Raw genomic sequence first — 13,314 nt, forward strand, 5'->3', positions numbered from 1 at the left:
TATAGCATGCAGACCACAGGATTCTATACTACCTAAAGGAGATTGCATAATGCTTCCCCAGCGCTTTATAGCCGAGGTGCAGCACCCCACTGAATTCCAGAGCGCCTCCACTAACGTCAAACATAGTCATATATTTGTATTCAATAAAACCTCAGACCTCAACCTTCGGTACTCAACCACAGCTATTCTAGCCAAAACCTCTGAAGTTTATATTGTACCAGTCAGTCCTCCTTGAATTATGCATCAATAGACATCACATCACACACTGAATCAAGCAGCAGACATTGTTCATGTTTTAATCCTGCTCAAACTCAGCTAGACTAGGTAAATTAACAAGATTTTTCTTCCCACCTTCTGGTTAGTATAATAATAGTAATAATAGTAATAACGATAGGAAATAAGGATGAGATAACAATAATACAAAAAGAAACTACAAACATGAAAAATAATAATAATAATAATTATGAAAAGGAAAGAACACAAATAAATATAGGCCAGCTTATGGGATTTTAAAAACATTGACATACAATATAATATATATATAATAAATATATTATAATATATATATATATATATATATAATATATAATATAATATACAATATGTTTCAATACACATTGAATTAAAACATTTTATATTTTCAAGTGCATGAGGTGCCATACTAATAAGCCTTATCACAGGTAGCCGTCCATTTGTCAAATTGGGTTGCCATGTTTTAAAGAAGATACTGTCTCTGTTAATACATTTATAGTGAAGTCTCTCTATATGAGGCACATTCCCCAGATCCCTAAGCCACTGCTGGAATAGAGGGCTATAGCCTCCGACTTCCACTGTTGTAAGATAAGGCATTTGGCCAACGGTGTACAGAGGGAAATGGAAGGATTTACTACCACTGATCCAAAGTTAGCCAGTAATGGATCTGGTGCGATCGTTTTATTAAAGGCCTTTGATATATGGTCAAATACAAGAAGAGTCCAAAGGGAATTGAACTTTGGGCAGAATGGATGGGTAAGTGTTCCGGTCTCTTGTTTACATTTGATCACATAAAGGAGAGGTGTTGGGGTATATGGCTTGAAGCCTGGACTTTAAATAATGGAGTCTGTGAACTACTTTGAATTGTACACAAATGTGTCTGGCATCTGCAGAAGACCTTGTTGATGGATATTAATGCAGTCCATTTGGAGGCTAAGCACAACAAGCATACCAGAGAGACAAGACTCTAGTGATGATGAGCTGCTCCGTAGACAGTGAATAGTGGATTCAGAGCTGTAAGCCCTCCATATAAATAAAACTCATTTGGATGTAATAGCTCAAACAAAAGTAAGTCCAAGGATCCTGCTGACTGGGAAAAGTACAGGCAGTTAAGAAAAAACTATGACCAGAAATGCAGAAGCCAATTACTATACAGAATCTTACTTAAATCCCCAAAACGTCTGGAAGAACCAAGATTGAACTGGTTCTGAAAAAAATATATCTTCTAACCAAATAAGAGTCAACAATGTTATCTTACACAATCCAAATTTAGTTGCGGATGCATTCAACCAACATTTTCCTTCCGTCTCTCCTCCCACAATGTATGATCCTTATATCGCTCATAACAACATTCAGCCCTGTAACAGCTCCTTCTCTTTTAGGAAAATAACACCTGTTGAGGCCCATGCTGCCATTAACTCTTTGGGTGCCACGCCCTTTCCCCATCTCGTACTCATGGCGCCAGCGTTATTGACCATTTTAGCAATGTTTGCAGACCCATCGTGTGATCTGTATTATAGCTATGGAGACAATAGTATGGCTCATTTGACAGGCATTGTTCACAGTCCATCACTGACTAATCAGTTAATTTCTACATACTGTAGATTTTGTGCTACTACACGCTAAACATCGCCCCTTTCCAAAAGAATCCAGTATTTTTTCATAGATAGCGAGATATGGCGCGTTATATGGAATATGCCCAAATCCTTCTGGTTGATCGCCTGAAACCCCAAATACTTCCAAATCAAAGGTATATACCATGTACATATGTGTCTTCACAAAATCATCATTTACCTAGAAACCGCGATCATGTTTGTCGAGCATGTTTTACGTCTGGTAAAACACGACACTGTGATCGTTACAGAAGCATGTTTTACGTTAAAAAAATACCAGCAGGAGACCTTACCTCAGTCAGAAAGTACTCCAAAATGAATAAATCCCAGTCGATCCCATGGCGATCGCAATTACTCGTGTATATTGGGCATGTCTACCATACGGGAAAGAATAGCTCTGAGGCACCAAATCTTGCATCGATTGCTATGTTGTGATCCACTCCTAGGCGGAAAGAGCTGGAGGTAAACTCAGTACTGGCCCAGGCTGGACGACAAGTTGACAACTGATATCCCCAGTTCAAAAGGATAGGCAATACTGCCACCTGGTGAGATTCGATCGTCATTGCAATTCCAACATAGGCAGATGAGCCACAGAGACCTTAGAGAGCTCCGGGCGAGTGTTTAGAACAGGGATCAAAGGAAAAATATCAAAGGATCTAAGAACAAGATATTACGTTTTTGGCACCCAACACTTGGTGGCGAAACACGAGATATTAAGTTTTTGGCGCCCAATGAGTTAATGATCTGAAGCTAGGTAGTGGTCCAGAGTTAGATGGCATTGAGACCAAATTTCTAATTCTAGCATCACACATTATCATGTATCCACTCTGTGATCATTTCAATGTCATTATCTACTTATGAAATACCTGCTATCTGGAAGTGGTCTCGTATCATCCCTTTGCATAATGGGGGTGATTTTTTTAGAACCCAATAATTACCGGCCAATCTCAATGATCTGCTCTACTATAAAGATATTTGAAAAGTTAATTTACAACCAATTATCACATTATCTAGAAGATGAACACAATATATTATCACCCAGTCAATCTGGCTTTCGCTCAAATCATTCCACAACTACAGCACTATTGAAACTTACTAGTGATATTTTCTCTGCCTCTAACAGTAATAACTTAATTGGAGCAATTTTTATTGATTTGAACAAGGCCTTCGATCTTGTTGACCACTACCTCCTTTTTTTTATTTTAGCGTTTTTCCAGCTTTTATGGTCAGACATGACCGACAGAGGAGAGGGAGAACGGGAGAAGATGTATAAATAATAATAATAATAATAATAATAATAATAATAATAGGTTAGACTAGAAGTCTTTATTTGTCATGCAGTTTTAACACACACACGCGAGATGGGCGACCCACAGGAACACACACACACATGCACTGAGTCACAGATGAAATGTCTCTCTGCACTTTTCCCATCCCGTTGTCCTTCCCCCCATGGGCAGCCGGGAGCAGATAGGGCGTCAACGTGAGCCACGCCCCGGGGACCAATCCGAGTGCTCCTGTCCGTCTTCGTCAAGGACGCCACAGCGTTAGCGATCTGTTGTTGTGCATGTTTTTCCATTGGGTTTATCTTATCGGGGGGGAAACCCTTGTGAGCACGGGGAGAACATGCAAACTCCACACAGAAAGACCTGGGAGATACCCCACCTGAGTACCTGGCATCATAGAAACCTGGTCCCCAAGCGGGAATCTACCCTGGACCTTCTTGCTGTGAGGCGACAGTGTTAACCACTACACCACCGTGCCGCCTGGGGGATGTGGGGGAAGACATGCGGCAAATCCGTCCGGGAGCGGGAGGCGAACCCGGGTCGGCCGTGTAGGTCTTCTACGCAGTATGCGGTGCAGCACTCGGGCGCCCGACCAGGGGCGTGTTTAGGGTTAGAAAACATCGGGGGCTTCAGCCCGGGGGGGGGGGGGGGGGGGGGGGGGGGGGGGGGGGTGGTGGTCCCGCCCCCCCCTTTTTTTTTTAAACACAGAAATACGCAATTTTAGAGTAATTAGAGATGAATACTGAAGAACTAGAATCATTAGAGGTTCTCAAAGTGAGGTCCATGTCCATGAGAGGGATCTGGGCAGTCCCCATAGAAAATCCAAAGTTAACAGGACCAAATCATCAGTTTCTTATTTATTTATTTAACCTTTATTTAGCCAGATAAAACATTGATCTGGTCCAAGAGGCCCCAACAGGAGTACAAATATACATATATACTAGGGATGTCCGATATTATCGGCCTACCGATATTATCGGCCGATATCGGCATTAAAAATAAAAATGTGATATCGGAAAATATCGGTATCGGTTTTCAATTTTTTTTTTTTTTTTTTTTTTTTAACATTTCTATAACCTTTATTTACCCAGGCAAGCAAGTAAGAACAAATTCTGATTTTATTTATTGTCAAAAGTATGCATAATGTTGTGTTAATTCCACAACAAGAGATATGTAATGTTAATTACCTGAAATTATTCCATTTTTGGGGGGGGGGGGGGGGGACCCTGCATATATCGGTATTGGTTTATATCGGTATCGGAAATTAAGAGTTGGACAATATCGGTATATCGGTAAAAAAGCCAATATCAAGCATCCCTAATATATACACATATATATACATATATAATATATATATACATATACTGTACATACATACACACATATACACCAATAACAAAATAAAAACACAGTTAAGAATCATACACATAAGCAAATAAACAAACAAACAAACATAATGCACAGCCTATGTACAAAAGAAATAAACAGTTCATCTCTAGTCTTTACAGTTTTCTTCAATTGCATAACCACTCAAATCAAAAGTATTACACAATTATCAAAACCTTACACTCAAGGAGCAAAACATAGGCCCAGATTTGCACCCCTATAAGCACAATGTCAGCCTCACACTTTTTGCAAAACAATACACAGAGTGATTTGCAAAACACTAAACACACTTGCATTACATTAGACACAGAATGTCAAATTACCACACATATGAGCCAATTGGTTAAACACAGCCATCAGATGCACAAACCCACCATTGCTTAATTGTAGATACACCAATCAGGTTTAAGCACTATAAAAATGCAGCAGGTGAGTTCACCTGTCTTCAACCAAAATGGAAGGAGAGTGAAGTACTGTACACAGAGAACGTGAAAATATACAATACATTCACCAAACACTACACAAGACAACCAATGATGCAGACTGATGAAAATATACATTTTCTCCCATTTTCCCAAATCAGTCAACATGTCAACATGGAGAATCACAACTAAATGTCTCTTGCCAGATCCAGCTAGGCAAAGAGATAATGTCTAGTATTTTCTGTACTCTATTTAAATTCTTTCAAAATAGTTTTTGTTTTACTGTAATTTTAACCTGTACTGGATACAGTATTTTATGTTTGTCTGATATTTCCTGAGCTTACAGTGTTATGCACATCGTAGCATGAAAACTGGGACATGTTTTGTTGTGATTCTCCATGTTGAAATGTTGACTGATTTGGTTATATGGAGAGAACATTTATATTTTCATCAGTCTGCATCATTGATTTGGGTATATGGAGAGAAAATGTTTTATTTTTCATCAGTCTGCATAATTGATTTGGGTATATGTAGATAAATAAATTATATTTTCATCAGTCTACAGCATTGGTCTTGTGTAGTGTTTGGTGAATGTATTGTATATTTGCACATTCTCTGCGTACTTCACTTACAGTACTCTAATCACTGAGAAGTAGAATAGCTAAATGTGTTTTAGGTTAAGCACAGCAGTGTGTGTAACTGGTTCAAACAGAATTAAGTCATATGAAACGTGTGTTTCATATGGTAACATAAAAATAGGGAAACAATGTCCAGGCACGCACTCCAGGTTTTTCCAAATTTATTGGCAGCCTGTAATCATGACGTTTCGGTGTGAACACACCTTCTTCAGAATGGCTTGCATGAAGCATGAAGGGTAAGTGACCCTAGTATATACAAGTCAAACAGGAAGTGACAACATAGGAAGTGACAACACATTCCCACAAGAGATCTGCACATTCCATAGCATTCCTCGATGTATTGGTGAAAAAGAGAGACAATATTGTCCATACCGAAGTTTTCAAAAAAGAGACTGATCGAAATTAGTTTCTCCATTATAGCAGTTATCACCCGCCAGAGCTCAAGAGGAGCCTTCCATTTAGTCAGATTTTGAGATATAAACGTATCTGTAATACAGATGACATTTTTGATACACAAGCCAAGGAGCTTTGTCAGAACTTTAGATCTAGACTAGAGGATATAGTGAGGCCCTTATTGAGAATTCTCTTAATAAAACTAAACAGATAAACAGACAATCCCTTTTTACACATAAAGACAAAGTAAAAAGCAACTCAGTAGCATTGGTGTCCACCTTCAGCCCTATTTCTAGAGATATGCGTGATATTGTGAACAAATACTGGTACATTTTAAAGTCAGATCCTAAGATCGGAGGTGTGTTCCAGGAACCACCCAAATACTTCTACAAACGGCAACCTAACTTAAGGGACCAGTTAGTTAAAACAGATGTCCCCAAAAAATTTACCCATTTTATGGCTAATATTCCAAATGGCAATTTTCCATGTTTGTCTTGTACCCAATGTCATGGCATGATTAAAGAGACATGTTATTTACAACCAAGTACAGGTAGGAGTATCGCTGTTAGAGGCCGGATTACCTGTAATTCTGATTTTGTTGTTTACTTGCTTAAATGTCCTTGCAACCTTTACTATGTTGGAAAAACAAGAAGACGTTTTAAAAATCGAATTTCGGAGCACAAATGTTCTATAAGAAGAAATTATGAGAAGTCTTCAGTTGCAAGGCACTTTAATAAGTTAGGACATGATATTTCTGGCTTAAAATACATGGGTATAGAGCAGGTCTTGAGACCACCAAGAGGCGGCGACAGAGACAGGCTCTTGCTACAAAGGGAATGCTTTTATATTCATTTTCTGGATTGTCTAGAGCCTAGAGGCCTCAATGAGGAAAATGTTTTGACCTGTTTCATTTGATTATTTCATTTCATTCGATTGTTTACTATTTTCATTTATCATTCCTTATATTTATAATTGAAAGATGGCTTATATGGGTCATGAGTGTTTATGTTTAGAGTTTAAGATGTAGGCCTACTCTGTATAAAATATATATAACTATATATAGATATATCTCTTTGTGATTTACTGTTTCTTTTTGATTTACACGCTTCTTTTTGATTTACATAATTCTGAAAAGGTTGTGCTTGTAAGTGGTATTTTGTACTTTTTTGCAGATCTCTTGTGGGAATGTGTTGTCACTTCCTATGTTGTCACTTCCTGTTTGACTTGTATATACTGCGTCTCTACAATTCGTAGCCGCATTTCTGCAGACCCCTCTCTGATTGGTTGAACTCTATTTTTGCAGACCCCTCCCATTTCTGCAGACCCCTCTCTGATTGGTTGAGCGAAGCCCCTCTCTGATTGGCCCCCCGCATGAGCCGAGACAAGCTCCTCTAGCCAGGAGTCGAAACTCCGTTAACTCCAGAGAGAGAGGCTGAACGCAATTTATACGCATGGAAGTATTGATTACGCCATAACGAATCATTAAAAAAATATACCGTTAACTGGAATATGTTGTGTGTGCCTTTACACATGTTGGATAGGATTATGTAATTGGTTTGTATAGCGTCGCGTATAACGTTATTTCGCGTGACTTCACGGTTTATTCACATTTCACAACACAGCCAGCGGTCAACTTGTTTACACTCCCCACTTACTGTACAATGTAACATTTAGATTAACCCAGTTGTCTATCTGTATGTCATATGTTACGATGAATTGAAAATGGGGGACCCTGATGTAAACAAGACGAAAGTCTTTCTCTGGGGTCTGCATTCCCTTAACAATTGTATGTATTGAGCTGTACTGTGTACTGTATACCCATTCTGCAATCTGTTAATAAAGTTTTCAATCAATTCAATCAATCAATAACTAGACAGTTACAATATAACATTTAGATTAATTAACCCAGTTAATGCCTTAAGAGAGAGAGGCTGGTGGTCAAGTCAAGTCAAGAGTTATTTGTCACAAGTTGTTTATTAGCCTAGACATTTTCAATTCATCATCTTGTTTACATCAGGGTCCCCCATGTTCAATTCATGATAACATATATGACATACAGGTAGACAGATGGACAGTACTGCTACATCTAGACATTTATGACATACCAGATTTTGAACTTGTGGTAGGCCTAGACATTTTCAATTCATCGTCTTGTTTACATCAGGGTCCCCCATGTTCAATTCATGATAACATATATGACATATATGTATGGGCCACTCTCCAGGTGACCTGCATCGACCTTGCCCACACCAGGATCTCCTCCTCAGACTGGTGAGTCATTCGCACAGTGGCCTCAAAAGAGGTATGGTCAACGCAGGTCCAGGATGGGTTCACCGCACGTCTGTACGTGCAGACATGATATGTGTAACCCTTCGGTAAAAGTCCTTCAACACACAAGCAACAAGATGTTATTTTTTTGAAAGCCAGTAAATACTGACAAAAAAAAGCATAGACACTTAGAAGAAGCAATGTATAGTCCCCCCCACCCACCCAACCTCCTCCAATGTACAGTTTCTACGTCAAATGTATAGCCTTTCTTTTCTGGACTCTTTTTGTATCACAAACAGTACTGTATTTGTAAATCTGGTATGTCATAAATGTCTAGATGTAGCAGTACTGTCTATCTGTCTACCTGTATGTCATATATGTTATCATGAATTGAACATGGGGGACCCTGATGTAAACAAGACGATGAATTGAAAATGTCTAGGCCTACCACAAGTTCAAAATCTGGTATGTCATAAATGTCTAGATGTAGCAGTACTGTCCATCTGTCTACCTGTATGTCATATATGTTATCATGAATTGAACATGGGGGACCCTGATGTAAACAAGACGATGAATTGTGAAATGTGAATAAACCGTGAAGTCACGCGAAATAACGTTATACGCGACGCTATACAAACCAATTACATAATCCTATCCAACATGTGTAAAGGCACACACAACATATTCCAGTTAACGGTATATATCTTTTAATGATTCGTTATGGCGTAATCAATACTTCCATGCGTATAAATTGCGTTCAGCCTCTCTCTCTGGAGTTAACGGAGTTTCGACTCCTGGCTAGAGGAGCTTGTCTCGGCTCATGCGGGGGGCCAATCAGAGAGGGGCTTCGCTCAACCAATCAGAGAGGGGTCTGCAGAAATGGGAGGGGTCTGCAAAAATGGAGTTCAACCAATCAGAGAGGGGTCTGCAGAAATGCGGCTACGAATTGTAGAGACGCGTATATACTAGGGTCACTTACCCTTCATGCTTCATGCAAGCCATTCTGAAGAAGGTGTGTTCACACCGAAACGTCATGATTACAGGCTGCCAATAAATTTGGAAAAACCTGGAGTGCGTGCCCTATTTTTATGTATGATATCAGAGGTTACAGCACCCAGTGTCAAGTCTAGTGAGGTGAGCGCGTTCTACTACTTTTTTCATATGGTAACAAAATGTAGTTTTTATAAATTAGTGTATGATTTTGACAAGTGTTTAATTTAGCAAAGGATCTGAGGTGTTCTGCTAATTGTCTGTTTTGAAACACCGGGCCCCGTTTTCAAAATCATGCTTAAGCAATCGAAAATAAACTGTATTGTGTGTTTCATTATATACATATGTTTAAGTCTTCTCATAAAAAAAAGATTACAAAAAAAGTCCACAAATCGGTGAATGAAAAAATGATAGGATCAAATGAAAACTATACTTACTAAAAATGGATGTTTAAAAGTACTAAAAACCAACAAAAAATACCAAACACTAACAAACAAACAAACAAAATGGACTCTGAATGATCATTGTCACATAGATAATATTGTAAGGAAAATGTATCTTAGTTGTGGGTATTCTCTACCATTCCAGAAACTCTGAATTTTCCCTCTCCCACTGTAAGAAGACAGCACCATAATTTTTTTTTTTATTTATTCATTTTGATTATCCGCAATATCTAAAACAATACTTGGCTCCATATTCTTCCAATTATTATTTAAGGCATTCTAGCCAATTCTATTTTACTGTACCTACACTTTCTACACTCTCAAAAGCAACAGCCAAGAAAGCCTTTTTGTTCAAAGCTCCTTCTGATTGGAATAACCTACCTGCAAATACTCGTTCCATTTCATCTTTTAATTTATAAAAAAATGCGCTGTCTTCTTATTATGAGAGTACATGTACATGTTTATAGTTTATCTTTTATAAATAATGACTAACGATTAACTAATGAATAACTATGTATTTCTGTCTTTTTTTTCCTTTCTTTTTTCAATTTAACAGTTTAATTTAACAGTCACTCTAAATATACTGCATCTTTCCGAATTAACGATCCATTCCTATCCTTGCTTGACTTGTGTTTTGTTGTTTTGTTTTGTTTGTCCTTTGTATTTTGTCACCTCGTTTGTTGGTTTAATTGTTTTGTATATCTGCTTGGTTGATTTTGTTGTTGTAGATTCATTGTCTAATGTTTTTCTTTTTTGGAAAATGTGCATACATTGTATTGTGTAACGAGATGCTACATCTCAAGGGGTTATTCCAAATAAATAATTTCAATCATCAAAATGAGCCCAAAACGTCGGCCACTAATTCATTGTTAACGGGCCAACTCTAAAAAGTGTCACGTGAGTCTTGATGCTCTGATTTCCAGCTTAGGGAGGCAGTTCATTGTTCATAGATATCGACTTAACTTAACTGTCCACAATCACTGGAATAGCACAAGGTAGATTCTGTTTTAGAATGGATTCCCCCCTGCAGGTAGTGTTGAAATAAACGATGTTCTACTGGCTGTACCGTATGTGTGCGTGGATGTGAGAGGGCGTCATGTCTCACCCTGAGCGTGGCTCGGGAGCTGGTGCAGGCTGTGGCCCAGCTGATCCAGCAGCCACAGCTGCATGCGGATGAAGGGCTCCCTGCCCTTCTGGGTCAGCTTGCTCCAGGGTTTGGGCCGAGACAGCATGTCACTCACACTACCCTGAGACAGACCCAGGACCTGTGGACAATGCCAGGCAGACGCCACACAATAACCGTCAATATATCTAGTCTGAATGCATTATACAGACGCTGACACTTTACAGGCAAAACATTTTAACGAGAGAACACTTTTTTGGCAAAGACTAGGCACAGATTGGCACACCATGTGAGATGATGCTAGCGATACACATTCAGTGAGCACCCACTAGAGGGCAGCAACATACCATACACATTTATGGCATGAGTGAAGTGCAGATGTTCTCTACAGCTTTTTAGAGCTGCTGCACAGTTTACAGAGACAACTAAATCCACGGTGCATCAAGTTATTGATTGCTTAAAAATTTCACAATGCCTCATTTAATTATTTTTTTTTCATCCACTTTTTCTCCCATTTTCTATATTTTCTCCCATCCCAATTTCGTATCATCCAATTCAACCCTCCCCTGTTACGAACGCTGTTCCTTGCCTCCCACAAGCCGGCTGCAATGTGGACTAAGTCATACATAGCACAAGTCCCCTCCGGTACTTGAGGTAACAGCAGTCGCATCTTTTCACCTGCGCAGCTCGATCTCTCAGTGGCGAGGAGTAGCGCGTGGGAGGCTCACGCTGCCCCCGACACTTCCTGATTCTACTGCGCAGGCGCACCAACCGACCTGTAGGAGTCGCTGTCCACAACGCCCGATCCCCACCCATCAGTTTCCCACCCCCTAATACGGCCAATGTGTATTAGTACGGACGACCAGCTAAACTGAAAGCAAATGTGGAGCGCTGGGCTCGAACAGGCAAGCCCAGCGTCTCCGTCATTCGTGGCGAGCGCCTTGCCCACTATGCCACGTAGCCGCCATGCCTCATTTAATTATATAAGTAAGTGTAGCACATGCAAATAAATGCTAGACAATGCCCAAAATAAATTAAACATATGTATGCATGTAATTATAAGATGGTACTTTGGAACATCTGAATGAAGTATATAAGTATATAAAACAAATGTTATAAGTATAATAAAAGTAAAAACCTATTTACATTTAAACAAAATCAGGCACACCAGTTGTAAGCTAATGGTGTAGTCAACGCCTTGACAGTGTAACAGACATAAACACCATTTGCTCATATGTATACTGTACCCTATGGATTAAAGTAGGCAACGGTAACTGACCTTTTCACCAAAGATCCGCTGACAGATGCCATTCTTGGCCAGTTTCTCCTTGACCTGCCTGGTCAGTTCAATGGTGTCCACTTCGCGGTACATGTACATCTCATACTGCTCCGGGGTCAGGGGGGGCACAGTAGGCTTCAGGGTGCGGGGGATGTATGCTGGATAGTAGGACAGTCGCCCCGGGCCCGGGGACTCCCCACTCACTGACACATCGGACTCCACCTTTACCTCCACAGGCCGGCTCAGCACCAGCTCCTCCTCAGCTGCAGAGGCCTCCTCGCTGTTGGGGAGGCCCTCGCCATTCTCCAGACGTGGCCAGGGCCGAGGCGGGGCAGAGGGCCCGGAGGATGAGGACGACAGGGAGGGAGAGACTGAGGTGAGAGGCCGAGAGCCGCCGCCTCCTCCGAGCAGCCCGACGGGCCCGCGTTCCAGAGACCAGTGCTGGTCAAAGTAGGTGCCCGCCTCACCGATCTCTGTCTTGACCTTACGGATGATGTTCTGGACAAAGGCAGCAGGGGACAGGACGCTGAGAGGGGTCTGAGGGCTGCTGATGGGGTCGGCCATGCACATGGTAACAGAACCACCCTCCTCCTGTTTGATGAAGGTGGGTAAAGGAGGACCCTTTGAGCGCTCCGGGGGCCCCAAGCGTTCCACCTGGGCCCCTGTGCTAGCAACCGAAGCCCTACCACAGGTGTCCAGCTCCAACAGGGCGTGCTGCTGTGCCTCCATCTCCCTCCGGGCTTGTTCCAGGATGCCTTTTATGGTGTCATCAGAGCTGCTGCCAGCTCCATTACTGCTCCTGCCTGATGAGCTGCCCAACGATGACTTACCATCACCTAAACAGAAGAGACCCACACACTTAACACTGACACACACTCAACCCAGCACCACTTCACACTGACGCACTCAACCCAGCACCACTTCACACTGACGCACTCAACCCAGCACCACTTCACACTGACGCACTCAACCCAGCACCACTTCACACTGACGCACTCAACCCAGCACCACTTCACACTGACGCACACTCAACCCAGCACCACTTCACACTGACGCACTCAACCCAGCACCACTTCACACTGACGCACTCAACCCAGCACCACTTCACACTGACGCACTCAACCCAGCACCACTTCACACTGACGCACTCAACCCAGCACCACTTCACACTGACGCACTCAACCCAGCACCACTTCACACTGACGCACTCAACCCAGCACC

General features: G+C 41.2%; 1 protein-coding gene across 1 annotated transcript in view; it reads right to left on the reverse strand.

The window, feature by feature from the left end:
* Positions 1-13,314, reverse strand: part of cux2b (cut-like homeobox 2b) — a gene marked incomplete at its 3' end in the record, with an annotated part of 159,122 nt that overhangs the window by 3,418 nt on the left and 142,390 nt on the right. Inside the window, exons 18-19 of the mRNA XM_084307940.1 lie at positions 12,094-12,929; positions 10,797-10,956 (exon numbers count right to left, since the gene is read on the reverse strand). Of these exons, the coding sequence (XP_084164066.1) occupies positions 10,797-10,956; positions 12,094-12,929 (996 nt within the window). The remainder of the gene's footprint in view (positions 1-10,796; positions 10,957-12,093; positions 12,930-13,314) is intronic.

This window comes from Notolepis coatsorum (assembly GCF_963971535.1).
Source record: "Notolepis coatsorum genome assembly, chromosome: 1".
Classification (NCBI taxonomy): domain Eukaryota; kingdom Metazoa; phylum Chordata; class Actinopteri; order Aulopiformes; family Paralepididae; genus Notolepis; species Notolepis coatsorum.